Here is a 26,900-nt window from a genome sequence, read left to right as displayed (position 1 = left end):
ACCATCTGAATGTGCTTTCCACAAAGTTGAAAGAGATAATTAGGGAAGTCAGTGAAAGTAATTCAGTGGGAGCAAATACCAGACACATTTCAAGAGCTAATTTTGCACTTAAAAAAAAAAAAAAATCACATTGGAAAAGAAGATGCTAAGATTGCTACTCATCCAAAAGAGGAACAAAAACATCTTCAGCGTCTTGTGGACTCATTAAAAACTAGCCCAGACATCTAGAGTATTGCATTTTTACCCAGATTGACTCATAAGTGATTAGAATGGGATTAACAACAACAAAATATAATCACTGGAACTGCTCCCACTGTAAAGTGGGGCTGAGTCAGAAACAATTATTTTCCTCTGGGAAGTGGGAAATGTCATTTTGTAAAACTTCCTTTACTCTTTGCAGGAAAAGGACCAACTTTGCTTGGTTTGTGATGCAGAAACCTATCTTTACATTTTTTGCAGGTTGGAAATTTCGTATTTATCCACTTCACTGGAAAGCACAGAATCACCACTTCCTAGTTCAGAGTAAGAAAGTAATTTTTTCCCCATTTCTAGGTTTCTCTTTGCCATGTCAATCTATCAAAATATCTCAGATCAGACAAAGCCACTGGGTGTCAAATAAAAACCAAACAAACCAACAAGCAACAAACCACAAAACCCATCTGCATTAACCATTTTAACTCCTTTTGGCTGGGAGAAAGGCTGTACACCTACATGTCCAAATGCTGAGTTTGGCATCAACCTCTGAAAACGTTTTGAAAAAAATTCATATTTCCACTTTGAACTCAGGGAAGTTAAAAGAACTTTGATGCCTTCCCTGACCATCAGCTTCTAGGTTTCTGGAATGATCTGTACAGAAAAATCTGGTTTAATGAGCTCTTCAGGCTTCCAAATCAGCCTAGTAGACTCCTGCAGACTTTTTTTTTGCAATCTGGTGGTGAAGCTCATTAGACAAATTATTTCCAGTAAATTGCTCTCTTCACCCTCACTGAGTCTGCATTTAAGACTTGTGGAAACATTTTATTTTGAGATAACAGAGCTGGTGTTACTGTCCAAGAACAATAGAAGATGATTATAGATTTCACAGACCATCTAATCTAATTCCTGTGTAAACAGGCCACAGGCCTTTTTTAAATTAAATGCCATTTCAAGTCCAATAGATATGGTTCAACTAAAGCACAGTTCTGGAAAGAAAAAGAAAGAAAGATATGCACAGATAAAGAATGTGCAACAACAGACTCTATTGTGATTCCAGACAAAGGCTAAAATCCTGCCCCACCACCTTTGCCTCTTGCTGTGCCTGTCATGAGTATGTCAGGGCTCAGTGGAAAGAACAAGTGACAAGTTTTGATGCATTTTAGTGGCAGAGGAACGATGCTGTAGCCTGTGTTTTAACACAACAGGCCAGAGAGAGATCTCTTGTCCCATTTACATCCCTCTGTGCCATAAAAAAAAAGAGCTACATGGCATCAAATGCCAGGGGTTCCCAATGTTTCCTGCAGGTGAGCATTGCCCAAGGTGGGTGCTTTTCTTTTTTAGGTTGAAGTGCAAAACTCTAGATGCACTTAAAGCTGTAGATGCCTTCTCAGAGTTGATTATTGTGCATTAAACACACAGTGAGAGGAGGGATGTCCCAGCCTGGCTGTGTTGGAGGCAGCTGGGTCCTTACCTGGTGCAGACACACAAGCCATTGTAGAGCTCATGTGCAGGAGCTGCAATTCAAGTCTTCCAAACACCACTGAGCAAGAAACTGGGGGGGAAAAAAAAGTGTCTCCCCACTCAACCCTCCTTGGATAAGTCACTTGAGATGTACATGTGTGAATTGTCACCACCCCCCCAAAAAAAGGGAGATAAAGCAACCACCTTCACAGGGTCACAAAGACCCATTTCTTGGATGGAGCAGGAGGGGAGGTGACAGCAAACAGGCAGGGCATGAGTGCCCTCCTTCTGACACAGGCACCCAGTGGCAGGAACAACACCCTCACCTACCTCAGCAAGGTGCTCCAAGGCAGTTTGCATTATGGAAAGTCTGATGACTCCCATTTTCTCCAGGGTTTGTTAGTACAGAAAAAAAAAACACTAGCTCCACAAAGCCGCTGCCTAGCATGCTGAAAGAGAAACAACAACAACTGCTTTATTTATATATTTAATTTTTAATTAAAAAATAAAGGTTATCTTAATACATCTCTTGCAGCCTTTGGGCAAAATGCGCCCTTAACAAGACTTTATGAAACATGATGCACATCTATTCTTGGCACACATCTTAAACAAACGTGGACTTTCTGCAGCAACTTCTCAAATCCATCGTTCTCCCAAAGCCCTGAAAACATTTAAATGTTCTTTAAAAAAAAACAAAAACAACAAACAACCTACAAAAATTAGAAGTGGGCCCAAAGCAAAAAAAGAAAAAAATAAAATCCCAGATCCAAGCATCCGAAAGCTTTTGGAGCAGACTCCAATCCAAACCCCTCATCTCATGTGGAGTTTTTCTCCTGGGTCACTGCAAAGTCACAGACACGACACCCAACCAAGAGATGAACTCTGGCTGCTGACCTGGGGGGGAACTTCCCTGTGGAAGATTTGATCTTTCTACTGGGCCAAAGCAAACCCACGGGTCTGAACTCCATCCCAACTGCCAAAGTTGGGGCCACCCCTAACAGATATAAGTGCTGGTTACACGATGAAATGGTGCTAACAGAGCTCCTCATTCCTCAGCTGTCCCTGACCTGGGGCCAGACCAAGTCCTGTGTCCCTGTGCACCACTGAAAGGCAAAGGATAAAGCCAAGCAAACCCCTCCAGCACAGGTTGTGCCACCACACATTTGCTTCCCACAGCGTGAAGGGAGCCCTGGGCTCCCCCTGTCCTGGCCAGGAGTTGTCTTGGGTTTCAGGAGGTGGTTTTCTCAGGAAAGATGTCCAGGCTCCTGCACACTTTGAGGGACAGGGCAGCACTGCTCACATCTCTGCTCCACCAGGGCCCACGATGGCTCATTCCCAAAGGCACAAAGTGACCAATCTTTAGACTTATACACAAGGTCTACATATATATATATATTTATATATATATGTACACGCACACAATTACATACATATTTAAATATATATATACACATATATATATTTGGTTTTGGTTTTTCTCTTGTGTCTTCCTTTGCTTTTCTTTTTTGCTCTTTCCCTCCTCGCTTTCCCTTTTAACTTAGCGGTGTAGTCTCCTCTGAGGAGGGCTCTGGTATATGTTCTGGAGACTTCTCTGTCTCCAAAGAGACTTCTGGCTTCTCCTCTGGCAATTTAGGCTCCTCGGGGGCTTGAGGTCCCTGCAGCTCCTGACTCTGAGTCTGGCTGTTCATCTTCTCTTCTGCTTCAATCTCCTCTGAGGTGGGAATGGAGTTTTTCTTTGGGCGGCCTTTGGGCTTGGTTGGAGCCTCCTGTCCACCTTTCAGTACCTGCAGCAAAGAGATGAACCATCAGGATCAATCTGAATCTGCCACCAAACAGCCTTGAGAGAAGGATAAACCTTGGCTTTGATCTCAAAGTTAATGCACGACTTGGTCCCCATTTCAGCCTCAGAGCAATGTTCTGCATTCACGGAGTGAGCTCACCCACGATCTCACAGAAATGAAATGCAACCATCACCAGCAAGGACACCCAGAACTCTGGAGTTCTACGAGTCACTTCCTACATGAGGCCCCGAATCACCCAGGCACACAGCCCTTAAACATACAGAGAAGATTTGATGCAGAATTCAGTTCTTTTCCTGAGCATTTACTTTATTCAAAGCCCTAGTAATAAACCTTAGGCAGGTTTCCTCTCCCTACCTTTCCTCCAGCCTCTTTGCCTTTGGAAATACTCTTTATTTCCCAAGACCTGTATTAAAATGCATTTCATCTCAGTTAAAGGGGAGTCAGTATGACAGCCTGTTCCTATGTTTAACTCCCTCTCCCTTCACACCATCACTGCAGCAACAAGACACTTCCAACCAAAGATCTGTATCCAAGCTAAGCCCAAATTTGTTTTAAGTGGCAGGAACTTCTGCAGCTGTCACATACATTCAAAGATACAGTCTAGAACTGCATCTCCTCTCCCAGATCAGAATACATAAACATCTCCACTGGATAATGTCACAGCATTGTGGTTCCCACCAGGATTTATTGAACAGTTGTCCTTTCTAAAAGCATTTTAACTGGGAAAGGGCCACGGAGCTGACAATAAGTGAAAGAGGAGAAAAGAAGATATGAAAAGCAAGAATTAATGCTATTAGCTCTCCAAGCTGCACTGGTTTCCATGGAGCAATACAACTTTTCTTGTCTGTGCACATAACCAATCCCATGAGCACTAAATCACAGGAATGCCAAAACTGCAGAGGGAGATATTTTGGTTCTTCCCTCTGTTCTGTTCTGATTTCTTTCATCCCTTTGCTTCCCATGTTTCCTACTGCCTGTGGCTCCTCTAGCCCACCACATATGCTGCAGCATGAGCACTGTAATAAAAAGACTATGTCTTGAAGAAAAGTGATCCAAAATAACCCAAAATTTGGTATAGATAGACACAGGTCACAGACATTGTGCTCAGCCTCCAAATCTGTTCTTCTCAAATCAGGTTTTAAGGACCACTTACCATTTTCTTCCACTTCATCCTACGGTTCTGGTACCACGTCTTCACCTGGAGCTGAGTCAGCCCCAAGGACTGGGCCAAGTCAAGCCTGGGAGACAAAAAAGGTATTGAAATGAGTTTAGAGAGGGCAATAAGAGGCCAGAGGCCCAAGGCAGCAAACCCTACACTGTAAGAGCATACAACAGTGGAGCCACCAGAAAAGATGATTGTTTCTCTAACCTGTTGTTTTGAGAAAAAGTCAAACAAAAGTGGTAAATACAGTGAATTCAGGGAGTAAATATAGATGCTGTTGGGGAAGGGGCCAGGATATTTAGGAGTATGCAGGGTATCTGTTCTCTTTTCATAGCATCACAGAATCACAGACTGGTTTGAGTTGGAAGGGACATTAAAGATTATCCAGTCCCAACCCCCTGCATGGGCAGGGACACCTCCCACCAGCCCAGGCTGCTCCAAGCCCCATCCAACCTGCCCTTCAACACTGCCAGGGATGGGGCAGCCACAGCTTCCCTGGGCAACCTGGGCCAGGCTCTCACCACCCTCACAGCCCAGAATTTCCTCCTCATGTCTCACCTCAATCTCCCTTTGCCAGTCTTAATCCATTCCCCCTTGTCCTCTCCCTCCCTGCCCTTGTCCCAAGCCCCTCCCCAGCTTTCCTGGAGCCCCTTCAGGCACTGGAAGGTGCTCTAAGGTCTCCCTGGAGCCTTCTCTTCTCCAGGCTGAACACCCCAACTCTCCCAGCCTGTCTCCAGAGCAGAGCTGCTCCAGCATCTGATCATCTTTGTGGCCTCCTCTGGACTCACTGCAACTGCTCCATGTCATCCTTGTGTTGGGAGCTTCAGAGCTGAGCACAGTTCTCCAGGTGGGTTCTCACAAGAAGTGGGTAAATGGGTAGAATCCTCTCCCTGCCCCTGCTGGCCATGTTGGTTTGACACAGCCCGGGACACAGTGGCTTTCTGGGCTGCAAGTGGACATTGCCACACATTTTCTCCTCTGTGTCCACTGGAAAAATGGCAGGCACAGAAGCTGCAGAAGTTTGCCTGCCCTCTTTACACAAGCCTGTGGTAGCAGCTGCTGACACTCCGTGTCTGTACATGAAGCAGGGAGCTACTGGTACAACACATCCCTGAGATACAGGGCCTTGGGGTATGAAGCAAAGACAGAAGAGCCAAGACCCCCAGCATCAGTCTGCCTTTGAAAGTGCTGCTCTTTGTATCACATTTCTTCTTCACTACCTAATCATGGGGATAACAATAGTTTCTCATTTCTCATGGAGCAGTACAACACCTAACTCCATTAATTTCTTCTGCATTCTGCTATTACGGGCAATTTAGGCTTATAAATGAATGTATTTGGGTGTTTGGCTTAAGGGTATACATGGCAGACAGCCCATAATCCTGATTCATCCTCCATAAATCTCTAACCTGTGCAGCTTCATCTGAAACCATTCATTATTTCTCTTTTAAAACTCAGGCTATGAAGCAAATGCAGCTCAGAGTAACTCCTGATCCTTCCCCACAGGTGCCAGCACTGTTCATCTGGAGGTCTGGAAGTGGAGCTGCACAATGGATGGAGCTGGAAATCCTGGGGGATGGTGGGCAAGTGTCACACAGAGTCACACACATCCTGCAGGTGGGACAGCTCAAGCACAGAGTCACATTCCAAGGTGTTCTGGCCTCTTTAGCAGATATTTCCCTGCCTTTGGATGGGGAAACACATTCATCAAGGCCAAGTTTTGCATAACAAACCTTTGGTTTCAGCTGGGCTCCCAGGGCAATCAGACTCACTCTTGCACTTACCCACCACCAGCATTCTGTGCTCAAACTCACCCTCCTGGATTCAGGCTCTTCCCTCACTTTGGATTCACTCCAGGCCTGCAGCCTTGGCTTGCCTGCTGCTGCTGCCACTCTGTAAGGTCTGTGAGAAGCCCCACTGACACCATTGCTGGGAGTGGAAAAGCAGGATCTAGCAGAGACACTGTCCTGCCAGGCTGTGCTTCCTCACTCCTAACAAACCCGGTGCTTCACGTGCCCTTCCAGCAGCACAATCTAGTGTCCAGACCTAAAGCTGCAGGAGCAAATCCAGATTGTTTTCTGGATCCACTGCTTTCTCCATCACATTTCCAGCCAGGAGGTGACAGAAACAAACTCCGCTTGACTAACTCCTCTTGCCTTGGTGCACATCTTACCACCTGCTGCTCACCTGCAGCCAGTTTCCCTCTCTTGCCACACACGTAACATGAACCAGCATCACCTGGAAACCCCAGGCAACAAACAGAGGGGAAGAGGGACACGGACAGGAACTGCTCACCAGCTTCCAACAAGTACAATGCCAAGGAACAGTCATACAATAAAATTAATGAACAGCCTGGAGTGCTTCATCAACACTGTCAACCATCTGGTTATGTGAAGCTGTGAGGAGTCAGTACAGGTGCACTAGGAACTTGGAAGCTGCATGAGCCAGGCCATGGCATGAAACGGGTCTGGCTGTGATCCTTGGCTTTAGTAACAGGCCGTGTGAGCAGAGAATGCTGATCTCCAAAATCAATTTAAATACTGGGACACTGCCACTGTGGAGTTCAAGGACTGGGGTACCTTACACACCCTCTCTAGGTTTGCAGACTTCACAGGAATTGGAGAGGTCTTTTTCCTGAAATTGAAATTTGCAGAGTAGGGTTCAAAGCCTGTAAAAAAGCTGCAGCCTCTTCTTAGTTAGTTTTGTCCATTTGGTATCAAGGAGTCCCTAGGAACTTCCCTCTTCCTTCACAAGGACAAGGAGCCTTCAACTCCATGCAACCCTGGCTCTGTTTTCCAAGCTGATGGACAGGCCACCACCTTCTCATTGACCTGCTACCCAAGCCTGCTGGAGGAAAGCTAGCCCAGCAGCCAGCTGAAGCTACAGCCAACCTCTCAGCTGCCACAGAGACAGAGTCATCCACCACCAGATCCCAGGAGGAGACAGCCTCCATGTTTTTCCAAGTCTGCAGCAGGAATGGGAAGGACAGAGAGCCTTCTGCCCTGTCTCTGAGCCTGCTAGCAAGCACATATATCAGCGTGTGGCATTTCCATGGATGTAATCTATTCATGTCACCTTTGATCCCAGGAAAAGTTAGCCTTGAAATTGAATCTGGTCACCTGCCCACGTCCTTGACCAACAACAGAGGCATCTCTGTGGAGCTAGAGAGCAGCACAGTTCAGACAGGGAGCATCCAGGATGGGAGCAGCTGAGCAGGGCTAGGGCAGCCTTTTTTGCTCATTCCTTTTCCCACTGTAAGAGACTGACCAACCTTTAGCAACTTTTCAGTGTCTGAAGGGGCCTACAGGAAAGCTGGGGTGGGGCTTGTGGCACAGGTGTGTAGTGAAAGGACAAGGGGCAATGGTTTGAAGCTTAAAGAGGGGAGATTCAGGTTGGGCATTAGGAAGAAGTTCCTTCTTGTGAGGGTGGTGAGAGCCTGGCCCAGGTTGCCCAGGGAAGCTGTGGCTGCCCCATCCCTGGCAGTGTTGAAGGGCAGGTTGGATGGGGCTTGGAGCAGCCTGGGCTGGTGGGAGGTGTCCCTGCCCATGCAGGGGGTTGGGACTAGATGATCTTTGAGGTCCCTTCCAACCCAAACCAGTCTGGGATTCTATGACCTACCTGTCAGGCGTAGAGAGGTACTTCTGCTTCTGGAATTTCTTCTCCAAGCCCATCAGCTGGAGCTCTGTGAAGATGGTCCTGCTCCTGCGCGGCTTCTTCAGGCGCGGCGCCGGCTGCTCCGCCTCGGACTCGCTGCTGGCCTGAGCCTCGCCGGCCGGAGCCTCGGAGCCGCCGGTCCCCGGGGAGCTCTGGGCTGGCAGCACACGGGAGCTGGAGGCAGCTGGGACCAGGTGAGGGACCACGGAGGGCTGCCTGGTGATGACGGAGATGAGAGGATAGGCCCTCAGAGAAGGGGACCCTGGCAGGGAAGGAAGCAGAGGAGGGTGAAGGCCAGTCTGGTGGCAATATGGTTAAGCAATGGGAGCACTGGAGGGAGGAGAGAGAGAGGGAAACCCTTCCAGCTCTGCCATTCCCTTGTTCAATGACCATGAGCAAGTCAGTTCCCCTCTCTGCACCTGCTCCTTCTCCCAGATGGCGTTTCCTTGGCTGCAAGTCTTGATGAAGTGCATTTCCCCAGCCCAGGGAAGGGAAGGTCTGCGTTTCCAATGCCTGTTCTATTATTTTTTTAAAGCAGCTATTACAACACACACCACGGAATCAATCTGCCTCATTACCACAGGAGATTCACAAGAGATTAAACGGAGCTAACGATGAGATTTGTCCCCATTCATGCGACTCTGCTTCTCTACAGCCACAGGACAGGGCTCCTGTCACAGCGTCACCTCCTCTCCCTTTAAAGGCGACACAGAACGGAGTTCAAGTCACAGTTGATCCCACCCTCTAGCAGGTAACTGAGTCAGATGAATCACACTTTCATCCTCTGCTGTCTATACTGACCCTGTTTACTGGCAGCTAAGGATGAACAGGTGGGAAGCAGACTTCTTCTCTGACTCTTAACTCTACATCTTACACCAACCAGTTGATACCAGCCCTAAAAAACAAATCAGCAGTTCTGCTCCAATCCTTTCAGGTCAGGGCCAGTCTGGGATGACAAATCTAAGCATTCCCAAACACTAGAGGAAGTTCTGATTCACATCAGACCTCTGGATTTATAGCTATAGACAGATTTCTGCTCAGCCTTAGCCCCAGGAAATCAAACGTTTCTTTAAAATTCCAGCAGAGAAATGGGGCCATGTAAGGGAAATGTATACTTGTTGCAAGACAGCACCCTAGAGAGCTTTGCAACCAAACTGCAGAGTCTTGGGCAAGTCACTCTGTTGCTCCATGCCTCAGTTTACCTCATTTGCAAAATGGAAACAACCCTCCTTCCCTGCTTCACTGGTGGTAAAACATGGACTGAAGTTTAATGTACATAAAGTATCCTGAGATCTGCAGATAAGAGGTGCTGTGGAAAGGAACACATTACACCAGCAGGTCTGATTGTGAAACTCTTCCTATGAATCACCACTAATGAAAATAATGATCTACAGACCTCAGTGAGTCTATTTCAGTGAATAACTCATCAGAGGGAAAGAAAGGAGCTGCCAGCCTGGCCTGCTGATGACCTGTGTTCCTTACCCTCCTCCCCTGGGCCAAGGGCTGTGATGGCACAACTCAGGTCCCAGGGCTCAGGGTACATCACAGAATCCTGCAGCTTCTTGATCATCACTTCCCTTCACAACCAGTTGTGCAGAAAACAGCCACCTACAGAGCTTGGAAAACTATAGCCATAACACTGTAAATCCCAACAGATTGGGAATTTAAAGCAAGACTGTGGCTACAGACTGGGACTTGAGCCTTATTTCTCCTCCACAACTCTGCAACACTAAAAATGATTTTTTTCCATACATTTAAATTATTCCACTTAAATGTCCAAGGCAATACTTGAGAGATGAGATCAGAACTGCCACATCAACATGTAGCTTGTGCAAAGTGTTATCTACCTTCTCTTCCTGTGGATTTTTTTCAGCTAAAGACCATGCTGATCTACAGCATCACCAAGTAATCTGGCAGAAATTCTGCCTTGATTTACAACCTCAGGGGCTGTTCAAAGATTATAAATTAGGACAGAGAACACTGTCCTTTGCTTTCCTCTACTAACTCTCCCCTCACTGATACTTATGCACCCACTGACACCAGCCAACTACACAGAAGATAACCCAGATCCCACTCCCACAGGCTGTATCCTCCTCCCCAATACCCAGCCCAGTTGCCATCACAGGACAGCAAAAGCAGTGTCAACCCACCAATGGAACAGCAGTTTCAGTCAAATTTTAACAAAAAAAGTGAGCCCCTCTTCCCTTCTTGAAGGCCACCTCCATTGCAAGAGCCCTTTGAGGAACCCTGGGTCAGGCATTCCCATCACTGAGCTCCTGCTCCCCAGCTGGTTCATTCTCTGAGCCTTATCTCACAGCCAGAAACCCCTCTCCTGTCCTTGCACATGGGTGGCTTTTGGCACCAGATCACTGGTTACATCAATACCTTTAACCTTGTACCCCTCTGTATTTCCAGCAGGGCTCTCCAGAAACCACAAGATTATGAAGAGATAATAAATCAGCAGAGTTCAGAAACCCCTGTGAGGCTCCAAGTGACTGAAACTCCTGGACAAAAGCATTGTTATGAGGGACTCTCTTCAAGGGAGCCCAGCAAAAGGTATTTGATATCAGAGCACTGGGATATTTGCTTGCCCTGTAGAGCAGGGTAGCAGCATGTGGGACTGCTTGGGGTGGGAGGAGGCCAGCTACAGTGCTCCCAGACCTTAAGATTTGCCTCCATCCAACAGAGGAAAGTCTCTTCAGGCCATTTTTCTAATTATCAGGTAGGATCAGGAATAAAAGGACTGCTTTCCTCCTTCCAGGATTGGCAGAGCGACCTTGGCTGTTTTTTTCAGGGTAAACCAGTGGTTGGTTATAAGAGAAGCAGGTGACTTTGGATTGTCCAGGTCCACATTTTCAAAGTGCTGAGCACCTGAATGAGGGGACACGTTTTCCAAAATGCTCAGCAGCCAGCAGCTGTGCCCTGGCCACATGCTCAGCAAAGCTCAGCACACTTATTTTTGGTGCTCACGTCAGGACTCTTCTTTACTTACGGGCACTTCTGAACCCACTGTTGTGCTTGAGTGCATGTAATGGTTTGCAACTGCTGAGCTGCTTCGAGCTCCAGGTGGTGAACAGATTTGTGGGGTGTTGACACCAAGTGTCCTGTATTTGTTTATCATTTGTGCTCATAAGAGAAGCCTCTGCATATGGTTTGACACCAACAGTTGGGACAGTGCTTTTAGAAACCATTGTAAATAACGAAAGCATCTTCTGATGTTCAGCCCAGTCATAGACAAGACTTCTCAGCTTTCTGCCCTCAGCCTGATGAGGACACAGGATGGTGAGGGCACAGAGCAAGGACAGCATGGAGAGAGAGACGTGGGGCTCCAGGCTGCAGGGAAGTTGCTGGCTGGAGGTGTCAACGCTTTAGCAGTCAGCTCTCCCTGCAGAGCAACCCAGAAATAGCCAGGCTCTACATTGCACTATCTTCAGGATCACAAAGGAAAAAGCTTGAGTGTCCTGCTCTGGAACTAGTTACCCCAGAGTTCAAAGGCAGCTGAAGTGGAGCCAGCGCGTTGTCTCTAGGTACACGATTAACACGACGCCCCTTAAACCACCCGTACAGTCCCTACCCTGATAAAGCCTTGGCTCCCAAACACCATGAAATCTGAGGCTAGATCTAAATTTCACATCCCCCAGAGTTCAAAGGTATTTCTAGACTGACATGCTATTGTAAGAATGGAATAATTTCTTAATCTTCAACAAATTAAGTGCTGGCAAGCAGCTCTTGTCTGCTCAGCACTGTTGTGACATGCTCTGTCTCCCAACATGGGAAGGAATGGAAATGAAGTGCTCTTCCCCTTCCCCACCTGCCTTTCAGAAGAGTTTCAGCTGAACACACACTTTCCTGCTTTTTTGTCCAAGCACCTTTTCCAATCCTGACCCACTGGTCTTTTGCACTTGAAAACCAACAAGCTGCCCACATAAGCCAGAAAATGAGGACTTTTTTTACACACCTCAACTGTTTTATTGTTTCCATCTAAGACAATTGAGAGGCAGCACAGTCTGGTGGTAAAGGTACCAGTGATTTAGGACTCAGGAGTTCTCAGTGCTGTTTATAGGAACAGCAGTCTCTTACTATGTGATTTTATGCAGAAAAGTCCTTCTTTTATCTACTAAAATACTCTTAATCACCCCAAAGTCTAGTCTAGGCTCATTTTGCTGCTGAATACTTCTCAAATAGCTGGGAAGTATTAATATAATCCATACCTCATACCATGCACAACTGAGGGAGTGGTGCTTAAGCAACAGAAGTTTTCCTGTAGTTATTTTTTAAGCATTTGAATAGTCTCAATTTCAAGCAGCAAGAAAGCTCTTCTTTCTGTCCACCTCCAGAAAGCTAACATCTGGCCACTCAGTTGCTCAAACCAACCCAGAGCTAAAAATAAAAAGGACATTGGATCTGCAGAGTGTTTTCTAATGATCTGCAAACATTTTGCTTTGCTATTAAATACCAGGCTGTGCTGGCAGTCCCTGAGCAGTGAAGAACAGCTCTGCCCCTCACACACTGCACTGGCCACAGCACCTTAACATCAACTGGGTAACTGGAGCCATCCAGGTCAAAAAGAACCCTAGGTCCTGTTTCTTAATTACATGTAAAATGCTTGTCCTAGAAATGTACAATGATCTAATGTATCCAAAGGTATTTTTTTCTCACTCATGTTGCTTTCCAGCAGTGACACCAAGGACAGGGGAATCAGCCCATTTTCTCCAGAAAGTTTCAGTCAGGAATGTCTGTTTTTACTACCCAAGAAGCCAATACCCCAGGGGTAAATCCACAACACCTCAGCCTTTTACTGCCTCTTACCCAGGTGTGGACACCGGGGTAAAGCAGCAAAGCCTCCAGCCATGCAGGTTCCAGCTACACGAAGAGGAACTGGGAGCACTTGCTGTTCACCAGCCCAACCTGAAGGCATCTCTACTCACCAGCTGGGACGCTTCTATCAAACTTCTTATGACCACTAGATCTGTAGGTACACCACCAATCACCTTGCTAAAGTTTTAATTAAAAATCAAAGCTTCAAACAAATCATTTTCCCCTCCCCCTTCTCCCTGGCTTGCTTTCAACCCCAGCAGACACAGACTAGAGGGAAGAGAAAAGGGAAAGCACTAATTAATTGCACTGTTTGGCTGCCGGCAACGGCAGAACAGTTTTCCTCCCAGGCAAACTCAGCTAATTCTGTTTTGGAAAGAAAGAAAAAGGAAGGAAAGATTTATGGATCAGCTCCTCTTGGCAGGTCAGCCCTGCTCGGAGGCAGAATGAAATCTCACTTAGAATGGGCTGCAGTGAAAGGTAAATAATAAAAGAAAATGAACTTACGACTCAGGAAGGTCTATAAATCTGCCGTCTCCTGAGTGTCAAAACAAAAGGGAACCAAGAAGGAGTTGAGTTCATTTAGGAAAGAGCTTCACTTTCCTGCAGGAGCAGGCAGCCTCCTGAAGGGAAGAAGCAAGCCCTGAGTGAAGCAAAGAAGGTGAAAGAATGTTCAGCCTAAGTTGAACCACACACAGGGCATTCTACCTCCTTTTTCCACCACAGGTCCCCAGAAGCTGAGATGCTCCAGCCATGCCATTCCCACAGGTCTCAGCTGGACACCAGCCTCCAGAGCACTGCAGGCAAGCCAGAGCAGAGCATAGACCTCATACAAACCAGAAACTCAACATAGCCCAGGAGTCAATTGGTGAAAGACAACAGCCAGACACCCACTGTGCACACCAGGACACAGGACGTGCTCTCAGGGCAGGGTGGGCTCCTTTGCCTTGTACCCACCAGGACCAGCTGAAGAACCTGGCACAGCTCCTCCCCGTGCTCACCTTCCTCAGCCAGCATGCAGCACCTGGACCCATCTCTCTTGTCCCTCAGAAACCATGCTGAAGGCAGCAAAGCAATCCTTGCTTTCAGGTTAGATCTTCCCCCATCTGTTTTTGCTGACATTGGATTTAAGCCTTCTCTGCTCCATTTGCACCAAGCTCGGGCCCTGAGCAGCCCCCAGACACAGAACTGCCACACCAAGGTACCTCACTTCTCTGCAATTGCATTTTACTAACCAATGACACACAAAGAACTTCAGCCACTGCATAGGAAAAAATATTGCACTCATCTGCAATTTGTGTTTTCCTTAAGCTCTGCTTTATTATTATTATTAGAAGGCAGTTTGCATCAGGTCCTTCCCAAGATCAATGCTGTGCTCCACCAAGCCCACTGGGGAGGATGTAAAGGCAAAAGGAAAGAGAAGAACAGCAATGGGCTGTGCACATACCAGGCAAATCCATTTCCCCTTAGGAACAAGTGCTTAGGAAAGGGATGAAGGGAAATAACCAGGTCCCCCAGCACCCTTGCAAACAGCCCAAGATCCAGTCCTTTCCGAGATGCTCCAGATTCTTTAGATGACAATAACAAACTCTTGAATCCCAGGTTAAAAAACTGGCCTGGAGGATGTTGAGGCTCTGCAGCACAGTGCTGTGCCCAGACCCCTCAGCCATCTCCAGGGGTGCAGCAGAGCCCTGCCAGGGGATGACTGCACCTGAGCTAATTATGGCCTGGAGAGAGGTGGGCTAATTAGGTTGTGAACAGTGTGTTGACAGCTTGACAGTTTCCAAGCCATGAGCTGGAGTATTTGCACACAGCAGCCCTTGCAACACGTCTTCCAGAGCCAGCTCCTCCTCTTGTATCCTCTCCTAATGGGCTGGAAGTCCAGGCATAGCCACAAACTCTTCCCAAAGCTCTTCCCTGCACGAGCCAACTGAGCCACGAGCCCAGAGGTGGTACCTAAGTATGGACTTAAATGTTTTTAGTCTCCCTGTCAAGCAAAGCTTGGCCAGAAAGGTGGTGACAGATGAATTGTCAGGAATCGTTTGCATCAACCCCTTCAGACATCAATTCTCTTCTCATTCTTGCCAGCTCCTACAGAGCTTATCCCTCTCTGAACACTGAAATAGCTGGAAAACCTGCATGTGATCCTCACCCTCTTGAAAAGTGTCACAGCTCAACTCTATCATCAGATCTTTTTGTGGCTTTTACATATTAAATAGGAATTCTGGATGTGGGAATGCTTGAAAATGCCCTTTATTGCTACTCCTCTTTGCCTGTGTCTCAGCATCTAAGAGCTCAGTCACTTAACTGAGTTAGCACTGGTTGGGGAGGGGAGATTTGTCTGTTTTCTTGTTATTTGTTTCTCTACTATCTCCTTTTCTTTGGTTACATGTAGATCCCAGTTGCAGCTAAGCAAGAGCCAAAGCTTCTGCACAGGAGCAGAGGTGAAGGGCACTTCTGGGACATTTTGAAACCTTCCAAAAATAGTCCCAAGAATCAGCACAAATGCACAGAGCCAAATTTTCCATGGGAATCATGAGTGTCAAAGAGGCTGTGGCAAAACAGAGCAGTCAACCTTGAAAAATCAACCCTGAAATCCAAGCACAGAGCTGGAGCATGAAGAGACACTGGTGGTTCTCCAAAAGAGCACTCAGTGAAGCTCCTTGGGGTAACATCTACCTGCTCCTCAGTCACAAGGTGCAGGTACAGTCCACACCACATTCTATTTCCACTTCGACTCAGTGAACCCCACCAGCCTGGCAGTTTGAGTTGCACACAAAGCCCCTGAGGTCTGTAAACCTTAACTGTTACCACAGTGAACAGAACACATTGCAGCTAAAAGCACCTCTCATCATGCAGGGACCTGTCCAGTGGTGAGTGAGACACAAGCTCCAGCTGCTGCTCCCCCAGCTGTGGGGCACTTAGATCTGTGGCTTAAGTTTAGCCCAGTTTCAAAGCCACATGTGAAATTTTCTCTGTGCTTGGAGCTGAGATCCAGGTTTTCTGTTCCAAGCCTGTTCCCTTTAGCCATTTATCAACAAAATGCCTCAGCATAACCTCTACATAATAACAGTAATTAATAAGTTTGAATGCATCTGAGGCACACAGGCTGGAGGGCCTCACAAAAACTAAGCAAAAAGATAATTATTCCTTACTTACTAATGACATTTGATATTCATATTCTGCCTTTTTTACATGTTTGGAAGCACTGTAAACACAGCAAGCAATTGGTCTTGAACAAATGAAGAGCCTGAGAGCCTCCTTGAATGAGAACTTGCCTCAGTCCCTGCTGGCACTGGCAGAGGTTTAATGCCCCATCTTAAGCAGGACTGGATGTGAGGCAATTACCCCTCTTACAAACACCATCCAAAACTCACCTACAGCACCAGTGTCTCCGTGAAGGATGGTAGCAGGGTTCTTCTGGCAGGGCTGGTGAGACCCCTGACACGAAGCTGGCTTTGTTCAAGACCCATGTGTCAGGGGAGGATCAGAATGCACATTGAACCTGGAGTGGGAAGACCTGGTTGTGCTGCTGTTCTGGGGCTACTCACTCTGCCTGGTTTCCTGTTAGCACAGAGCTCAGCTCTGGTTGTCTTCTGAATTGCCAGAAGATACAAGCAAGAATTATCTGGGTGCTCTAGACTCTTACCCTTGCACACAGAGGCCTATCTTCCAGGCTGCCTGTCAAACAGGGGAGTGTGCCAAGACCTTGTCAGATCCTCAATGAAGAAGAAAATTTATATATGGAAGAAGATTAGGATTTTCTTAAGAAGCATTTAAAGAATCTATCTGGCTGGCATTCAAGAAGCCCTTTGTAGCAAATGTAATAGCACTCTGGCTTCATGAATCAGAAGAACAGGCAACACTTCTTTCTTTTGAATTACTCTGCTTCATCTATCCCAACAGCAACCTGCCTTTTGGAAGGGAGCCCCCTTGACTCAAGTCCATACTCTTCAGGCAAACTGAGCAGGGATCAGAGAGGTCCTGCTCTTCATCTGAGGCTACAGAAAAGTGATTCTGTCTGGGATTCCTCATCTTTAGCAGATGATCCCTTTAAATCCTAATTGGTGGGAAAGGAGGTGCTCCGAACCCAAGCAGATCTGTCCTAATATGCCTGTTGGGATATATGGGCCCAAGGCCATCTCAGCTGGAAACAGTTCCAAATGGAGGGTGGGTTTGGACATGAACCTCCCATTCCAAGCCCTTACTGCTCAGACTCTGAGGGAGTTTTAAGACCAGGCCACTTTAGTCCCAGAGAAATAAACACGAGCACATCTCCATCAACAACAGGGTTCAGGCAGTGAAGGAAAGTTCCTGGGACACAAGCCACCAGCTCAGTTACCACAGCTGTACCAAGGGACACTTGGGCTCCATTAAGCCAACTTCAATTTGAAGCTCTTTCTTCTGAACTAAGTGGTGTTAAATACTTCGGCCAAGTGTTTCCTCCATTACCAAGGGTAAGACTCAACTGTAGAGCTCATCAGCCCTTGGACTCAGATTTAGCAAAGTAGCCAAAAGATTACAAAATCAAATCACTCCAAGGAAGGGATTTACAGGCAGACTCTAGTCTTTGTCTGTTGGGGGTGGAGGAGAAACACTGCACCAAGATGACACAACTCTCAAGGTGTCGAAGCTTGTGTTGTAAAAGTTTCTGTCTTTACTGATGACAGCCAGATGACTGGACATCTTGGGACACTGGGGAGAAAAGCAGGAGGTCAAACCAAATTCTCTATCCAGATGGTGTCACTGGTCAAGGAGCAAGATTTGGACTTAGATCTGGAAAGGGATGATCAGAGCCAAGAGGGTACAGCTTAATGGAAGGGTAAGTCACGTTCTGCTCTTTATACTGCTCCCTGAGTATCTCTTACTGGCCACTGTCCAAGCTATGAGTCTATCTGGACTCTGGACTGACACATTATGACCATTCTTACATCCTTACATATTTGATAAATAAATCTGCCTTCTCTTGAGGTTTCACAGTTTCTGTCCAAGTTCAAATGCATAATGCCAGACACGCATCCATCAATCAGCCCTTCCTGCTCTGTTAATTATTGTCACAACATCCATAAGCAAACACCAGCCCTGGCCAGCTGACGAGCTGTGCACACAAGAGCACTCTTCAAGGCTCTCAAACCCACCCTGGTGTGAGCTCCAGCAAAAAACCTGCCATCAACATCACTACTTCTTCCTGCTTCGACTCTAAATCCCTCAGGTGAGTGACACATGGGAAGAAAGGGAGTTCAGTTGTTTCTAAACACTAGAGTGTGTTGATTTTGCCTGATGAATCTTTTGGAAAATGCTTTTTTCTTCTCGGGAGAACAGCAGATCAGTGTTTAAAATACAAAGACACCCCCCTCTTTTCCTCCCCACTGACATGAAAGGGGGACTTCAGCAAGTACCAGTGTCAACATGTCACATCTTGGCAAAGTCTTTGCCCCTTCTAATTGTGGCTTATCATCTCAAGGGTTGCTTTATTAATAATCTTGCCCCCATCAGGACACATTTAGCAGAGAGGTTGGTCTCTCTGAGCTGCACATATGATTCTTTGATCTTGCATCTGCCCTAGCAGAGAGAAAACTCATCTCTATTTCCTCTACAGACAAAAATAAACTCTCTGGACGATTTGGCTGAACAGCTGCACAAACAATGCAATTTAGAAGGATGCAAATGATACACGAGTAGGTTTTGTTCACAGCCTGTCTATCCTTTGTGTTTGCCAATTAGCTAAGCAATCTCTACCCAGTTCTTGTGGCTGGGGTAAGGAGGAGAGACACATGCAGGGAGTAAAGCTGAGCATAATGCACATCACAGGATTATTCCAGGAAGCTGAAACCTTGTTATCAGTATCTAGAGCACTTTGGAATAAGGATTTCCTCCAAACTGGATTATTTTGGTTGAATCAAATGAAGTTGCAAGTGATAGGATGAGAGATAATGGCCTCAAGTTGCACCAGGTGAGGTTTAGATTGAATGTTAGGAAGGATTTCTTCACCCAAAGGGTGATTAGGCATTGGAACAGGCTTCCCAGGGCAGTGGAGTCACCATCCCTGAAGGGATTTAAGTCTATAGATGTGGTATTTAGGGATATGGTTTAGTTAAGGCCTTGTCAGTGTTAGGTAAACAGTTGGACTTGATGATCCTCAAGGTCATTTCCAACCAAGGTAATTCTGTGAATAAATTGACAAAGACTATGTCACAGCTTCCACCAGCACAGGCCATGCCTATTTTTATTCCCTCCACATCAAATAACAGCATATCCAGGGATTAAATCTTAACCCAAACAGAGTGAATCAAGGACAGCTAAGCTTTCACTTCTTGGATGAGGAGAAAAAAATTCAGCTGAATTTCCAGTTTACAGAAACCTTCCCTGGCAAACCATTGTGCAACATTGCTGAGAGTCAGTGCTGGCAACTTCATACCCAAAGCAGCTCCCCTGGCTTCAGCAGGACACGATGTGAAGTGAGTCACGAGCTGAAGATGTTGCAAGAATCCTCAGCTCCATCACTGCCTGGACCTTCAGCCATGACCATCCCATATGGACCCGGGGAGGCCGGATTCCCACACCCCCAGTCTCCAGGAGAACTGATGCTCCACTGGCTTTGACATCTGCGTTTAATTACCCTGCCCTGTGGCCCAGGAGTGAGAGAGGAGAAGGAAACCTGCATTCACTGCTACAGACATCACGGAAAGAGGAGGTCAGACTGCAGCACTGAGGGGTGTTTTCACCTCAGAGAACAGCCAGGTATGAAAACACCAGCAGAACACAGAGGGCAGCTACAGGGTTGGTCTGTAGCAAGGAAATGGAGCAGACAGAAGCAGAACAGTCGGTTGCTCATGGAGAAGGACCTCGAGGTCTCCAAACAGCAGCTCCCTACAACAGGGTGTATGGCCTGCACCACATCTTCAACCTGTACAGACCTGCACAGCCCCCAACATCAAAACCAGCCTGATTTATAGTAGCTGAGACCCAGCCCACTCATTTCAGGGTGGGTGAGGGCTGTTATTTTCAGCTGTAGCACAGAACAAGTTTTGCTCCTGTCGGAATGAATCAAATTTCAAAAAGGAAGCTGAAAAATGTCTCAAGGATGGGCAGTGTCAAAATGGACCCACCCAGGCTAAGCAGTTCCATGAGAAAAATGTCCACTGTGGAGGCAAGTAACCACTTCTGTATCAGAAAGGCAATGACAAGGTCTTCTCAGCTGCCAGGCTGCCCACACCACAGCACTGGTAGAAAGAGAAACCAGAAATTCCAACTGGTGAGTTCCAGCTGTCCTGATCTCCAAAAAATATGAGCCCTCACTCATGTCAGACATCAGTGTGGTGTTTGTTTTTTTCTCTTCTGATACGAAATCAGCCAAGAAGACATTGTTTTCACACCTCCAGACAAATACAGATTAGATTTAGGGTGGAGACAGGCCCTAATTAATCCTAAGGAATTGAATGAGGTTTCTACAGTGCTCAGATTCTACCAGCTTTAATTGTGAACTAATGGACAGAAATGTTAAAAGGTCACCTGTTTCTGACAGCTCCAATCTAGAACTACCAACAGGCCCCGAGAAACTCTCTAATTTAGGGATGCAGATGGGAGATGGTCCCTCACCCTAAGGTCTGGAGGGCTTTGGTTATCACCCATCTCTGGTTTTCATCAGCACATCTATTTACCTCCAGCTCTCCTCTGGCACCTGCCACTGAGGAATGCAGCATCGCCGTGTTCCACAGGTACCTCTGGGTCTCCATAATCTCATTTAAATACCAATCACAAAAGTCAACCCACAAAAAACAATGCAGCCCTTTCTTCCCTCCACACACGTGTGGGCGTCCAGCTCCCGCTAGCACCAGGAACAACTCCAGCCTGGTGGGAATATTGTCTCGTTCCCACCGACTTCATTTACTCTCCTCTGCCCCAGAGAGGACCAAGAGGACAAAGTTCTGCTCAATGTAGATTCTGGGGAAAGAGGACATAACGTACAGAGATTCCAGCCCTGTCACTGCCTTCATGCACAATCCCAGCCAAGTCCCTGGATCTCCCTGGACTTCTCTTGTCCCCAAACTAGGACCATGACACCTACCACAGGAAGCTGGTCTATGGTCTGGAGAGCATTCAAATGGCAGCCACAAGGGGAGGCAGAGGTGTTACTATCTCACAGCTTGCTGAAGACATTTCCCATTAATAGATTGCATGAGCACTGCATTAAGAACTCTCCTTGTGTCATCCAGTTACGAAATTCCTTAATGTGCCATTAATATATATGTTAATATTGAAGCAATGCACGTATCCTGTTATTGTGCAACTGGCATTGTTTCCATGGGAACTCCTCCAATAACAGCCACACATGCAGCCTGTGGTTTTTCAAACCAAAAATCACTTTTTTAACCTTTTGGTTCTAAAGGGCTTCTAAACCAAGAAAGAGATTCTGCCAAAGACCACTGGTGGCTGCCAATTTTTACACGATGGTGACAAAGAAATAATTGTGCAGGGAATATTTTTTATATTTCTCCAGCAGAATCATCACCAGCCTCCTTTATGTGGCACAGCTGGGGTGAAACTCATCTTAGTTTTGGCACTTCCAGGCTCTTTACATCACCAGTGTTTTAATTAAGTTCTGAAACAGGGGCTATATCCCTGCTATAGGGTCCATGTTTTTAGATAATCTGTCCAGAAAACTTAGGGGATTGGTTTGACTTGGTTTGCTTTGCTCAGCAACGGTATAATTATTATCAGGAATCTTTTAAATCATAGCAATGAAAATCTTGAAGTTAGATGGATGCAGGGTTGAATACACACAGACACAGTCGTGCAGCTGGTTTCAAAAAGTGACAAAATGACTTAGTGGAGGAGGAAAAGTGCAACTGAAGCTGAAGCAAAATGGGAAACATCATCTGATACAAGAATTGGCTCAAAATAATTCAGGATTTCAAGTTATTTTAGTGCATAAAAATAAATTCATAAAACAAAGGCAGACTGAGTTTAAGGCATTTGAATAGCTTGCCCCTTCCAAAGTTATAAAGTTTCAGACTTGCCAAAACATCTCTACTCCTTTCCAATTTGGAGGGAACAAAAGAAGAATCTCTAAAGAGAAGGAAAAACTCTGTATTCTAACAAAAATCCACACAAGTTGCCTTTGCACTCATTACCGAGAGGTGAAAAAAAAAAAAAGGATCACTTTAATTATGTTCTCCTCTTTGTGGGTCACCTTTCATTAAAGTGCTGAGAATAAAACACACTCCCACCAAGCCGTTAACATCTCACTGCCAGCACTGCTTGGGTGAGGAGACCAAATAAAAATAAATGGCTTCTACAACACGACACATCATCCATCGTCAGCGTGTAAAACGCAGTCATTAATCACAGAAGCAACCTGCTTATTACGGGTATTCAAGCACTGGCAATACAAATGCTTATAAAACAGGGGCTCCTTTCATAATTCCCTGCCCTTGTCTCTCAATAGTTTAGAGGATTAACCCTTTTACAACGAGGGATGGGCAAACTGGTTCTGCCTAATTCCAAACCAACTTGACGTCACGGGTTCGAAAGTTCGACTTGAACTCAAACATCAGCAGATGCGGTTTGTGCAGAGGGGAGACAGCAAGAAGGAGCTCAGGGAGAGAAAAAGGAAGGAAAACAGTGAAAGAGCAAATAAAAAAAAAAAACCAAAAAACCAGCAGGACATGCCAGGATGAAAAAAAGTCCAGTAAAGGGACAAAGGATGGATGAAAATTGCTAATGAAGGAGCTGAAACCCTACAAAGTCATAAGCACAGCTTTGTCTTAACACCCATCTTAACTCCTCCCTCCTACTGACTTCCCTCTGCTGGGAAAAAAAATACAGATTTTGGTTCTATGTAAGGAATCCTCATGAAGAGCACAGTCAAACACACATTTGCTGTCCTGACTGCCCATATTACTTTGGGCTTCTCTTGTATTTCCCAGCCAAGGATTTTACACCCCTTTGCAGAGGTGTGTAATGAACTGCTCCTTTCCTTCAGCTCCTGGGAAAGGTGAGGCAGGCACTGAGCATCTCACTGGCTCCACATCGTGCAGGGAGTCAAGGAAAAAGCCAAGTAGAGATGGTCAAACCACCAAGAGTCCCTTGCCAACCCCTCAGCAATTCCACAGACTCTGCAAAATCACAGGCTCTCATGAGTTATCCCTGCTCCCACCAGTGGCACGTCCCAGGCTGCCAGCTAAATGAATGCTCAGCAGAAAACACTCATCTATTTGCAGTCTGATGCAATTCCTTTTTCTTTTTCTACACACCCAGAACTTCTATTAACTTCAAGGAGTAAATAAGAAGTGGGGAGGGGAGATCCAGAGGTACTGAGGAAAGCAATATTTAGACATAATCATGCAAAGGGTTAAACTAGAGTTAAAAAATATATGAGGCTCAGTATTTACTGACTGCTGTAAAAAGTGAGACATCCCAATGAAAAAATTTTTGTGGAGAGAAACTAGATGAGGAATGCATCTCAGTGTTCTCACAATGTGCAAACTGGGCCCAGCTTAACCAGAGGCAAAGTTTTCAAACACTGAAAAATCAACTTTGTCATCATATGGTTGGTATCAGTTACAGGAGGTAAATGAGCCATGATTGGCTTTGGTGAAAACAAACATTTAGAGAAGACAAATTAAAGAGTCCACCATGTTTTAAGCTACGTGCCAGGCAGTGGGAATAAACACTTCAGTTTCAATTAATTAACACAGCAGCAATAGGCAGCAGCAACCATTCCATTATAGCTTTTTTTATATGTAAGAAATACTCCATGAATACTTTGCAGGCACAAGTGGGTTCAGGGTAGGTGGAGGTGTGTCCTGGTAAATCACCAGCAAGAAGTTCAAATCATCACAGAAGTACTCAGAAAATAGCACCAGCTTTGCTTCCTAAGAAATACTGGGAGTTTTCCCAAGATATTTCCCCCTAAAATAAATGTTTTTTCTTCAACCAAAGCTGCCATCACAGGACAGTGATGAATGTGTGTGTTTTTAGTATCCTTCCCTGTCCAAAAGGATTTTCTAGCCCATAATTTACTACAGGAAAATACCTCTTTTATTTGGCAGGCAGATATTCCAAGAAACACGATCAGTAGGTAAGAAAAAAATTCTCTCTGCCTTTGATTTTTGAAAGGTGATACCAAAGTTAAGATCACTGGTGAGTTACTATGAGTCAAACATATCACACCTAGGCTGCACTGATCAGTCACAGCATCTGTGAATAGATACTAGCAATGTTCAGTTTGTAAATAGCTGTCAACTGATTTTAATGCATTTTTACAAGTTGCAACAGGACTAACCATGTTAGAAGGAAGAAATGAGGCAAGGATCACAGAAATCAGTTTTTTCAGACATATTAAAGTCAACTTTTGCTTTTGTGGTTGTGTCTTTGGCTACCAATGGGGGAGAAAACAGGCAATAATTTTTCCTAAAGTTGAGTATGCACCATAGAAATCCTGTATCAATCTTTATTGTGGTTGTATCTCTTTTTCTTGATTAACACTCCTGGATAGGTATCACTTTCACCCTTTTCTGAAGGACAGAAATGTCTACTTCCTAGTCACAAGCTCTTTGGAAAGTCCTAGTGGAGGCTGTTGATGGATCCTGCTGTAACAGAAATGCATGGAAAACAGAAAAGGATTAAAAAAAAAAAAAAAAAAGGTGAAACAACCATGAACACTATGACAGGACAAAAGAAAAGGAAACAATTTGCCAAACTGAGTTTGCCAGACTAAAAACCAGCTCTGCTGAACCAGCTAGAGAGCTCTGAAGACTGTGCACACAAATCAATCTTCTCCATTCCCACCCATGTCCCATTTTCTGCCCTTTCCTGGCTCTGCAAACCTCCAGCACCTCCATCCACCACACAGACCTTTCACACAGCCCTGCTGTGCCCTTCTTTAAAAGCAGGATCAGGCCCTGTCTTTCATTTTAACCACAGCTGCTGACCAAAACAGAAAACAAACAGGAGCAAGCTCAAACCCTGCAGAAGCCCTTTCAGCTCTTGGCATCGCCTGGGAGTTCGTCTGTCCTGGGGACGGATTTAGTTCAGCCTGAGAGGCAGGAATGACCCCAGTTAACAGCTACTCCCTGCTACACACAACTCCCAGTGTCTTTTGACAGATCTTTAGGGATGGCACTTAAGATGTGGTGCTAAAACCTCCTGGGACAGCCTATCCCAGCAGGAAACCCTATACCTGCCAAATCTGAGCTGCTCTAAACAGCAGGAGGTGCCTTCACCCTGCTGGAGAGGGGACAGTGAGGAGCAGGAGGAGCCTCCATAACGACTGCAGCTTTGGGATGAGCTCATGCAAACATTTCAGCTGCTTATGAGCTGAGCTGATCCTTACACAAGTAAGCTCTCTAAAACCTGACAATTAGATGAAACAACAATGGGATTTCTACAATCACTTTTCAGCCATCTCTGTTGCCCCTTCTCATGCAATCCCCAGCCCATCCCTGATGGACAGAAACACAGGACCCATGGCTGTGACATCCCCTCACACCAGACAGGTGCTGCTGGGGTCAGGCACCCATCTAAGAGGTCTCCATCTCCCAGCCAGAAGAAAAAAGGCTTCATTAGAGCTATACAAATAAAAGACTCTCAGGCTGGGATTTCATAAAGGCTTTTGTTTTAATGTAATATACATGCTAAACTGCCTTAGAATAATGTGCATTTAAATGTTTACAGTTCAGGCATAATTGAGTTTGACTCATTTTGGCCCCGATCCAACTACGATTTAATTGACTTCAGTGGGAGTTGGATTGGGCTCTAAGTAGTTTTAACTAAAATAATCCATCAATTGTTCCTCACCCACTTCATCAAACTCCTTCCCATCGTTTATGATTGCTCTGTAATTTATTGCAACAAGGTGAAACCAACCCTTCCAACTCCTGGCATGGCTTCCTGTCCCTCAGTGGAGGATTGCACTACTGTCCAGCAACCTAAACCAAATCTGCTTAAGGAAAGCAAAAGAGCACAACCAAGAGCAGAAAATTGAGATCCAAACTGCCTAGTACCATCCTCTGCTGCCACAGAAAACTTCAAGTATCAGCTCCTCCACTACTTAGTCACTGGGGGAACAAAATGATCTGTTAGCAGAGCTGTCAAGATGAGGATTTGAACAAAAGAGACAGAAGGGTGAAGCAAAATGTCTTCACAAACTCATGCTAATGTTTTGTGGCCAAAAAAAAATTCCCCATTTGCTTCAGACTTGTTGTGATTTTGTTTTATCAATGATTACATCACTTGTATTCTATTTCAGAGTGGGGATTTTTTGTGTTTTTCCTCTTTGAGCCACATGAATACATACAAACCAGAGCAACAGGCTTTCCTGAAGAGGTGTCAAGTTATGCAATTACATGTGATATGTACAACACACAAGGAGATCCTTCCCATCAGAAAGTACCACCACTGCTCTTCAAAGACAACAGGTTAATCTGCCATAAAAAACCCTATTTGAGTAACCACAAACATTAAAATACACATTTCTCTGTCTTGTAAAAGAAGAGGAGATGCTTTTATTAAGGCTTCAAGCCTTCTGTGCTTACACAACAGTGTTTTGCTTTTCAATGCATCCACGTAGGCAGCTGCACACTCCATGTGGCAACAGGTACCTGCACACTCGCTTCTTGCTTCAACGTTTGTTCTGGAGATGGTTATTAAAATTGAATTCAGATGAATTCTAACCCCTGTAAGGTGAAATCCCAGTTTAAAAAGTAATAATAATAATTTTCATCAGCAAGAAAACCAGCCATTAACTATCCTGTAACTTGCCAGATAATCGTTAGTAGAAATATCCAAAGCCAAGTGGTGAGTGGAGT

At 45.7% G+C, this 26,900-nt stretch overlaps 1 protein-coding gene across 1 annotated transcript in view; it reads right to left on the bottom strand.

The window, feature by feature from the left end:
• Positions 1 to 2,127: 2,127 nt before the first annotated feature.
• BARX2 (BARX homeobox 2) overlaps positions 2,128 to 26,900 on the bottom strand; it is a 36,025-nt gene continuing 11,252 nt past the window's right edge. Inside the window, exons 2-4 of the mRNA XM_051638487.1 lie at positions 8,239 to 8,536; positions 4,612 to 4,696; positions 2,128 to 3,440 (exon numbers count right to left, since the gene is read on the bottom strand). Of these exons, the coding sequence (XP_051494447.1) occupies positions 3,189 to 3,440; positions 4,612 to 4,696; positions 8,239 to 8,536 (635 nt within the window). The 3' untranslated portion in view covers positions 2,128 to 3,188. The remainder of the gene's footprint in view (positions 3,441 to 4,611; positions 4,697 to 8,238; positions 8,537 to 26,900) is intronic.

This window comes from Apus apus, chromosome 22 (assembly GCF_020740795.1).
Source record: "Apus apus isolate bApuApu2 chromosome 22, bApuApu2.pri.cur, whole genome shotgun sequence".
NCBI lineage: Eukaryota > Metazoa > Chordata > Aves > Apodiformes > Apodidae > Apus > Apus apus.
Note: the sequence above shows the minus strand (reverse complement) of the source record. Positions and strands in the feature narration are given on the sequence as shown.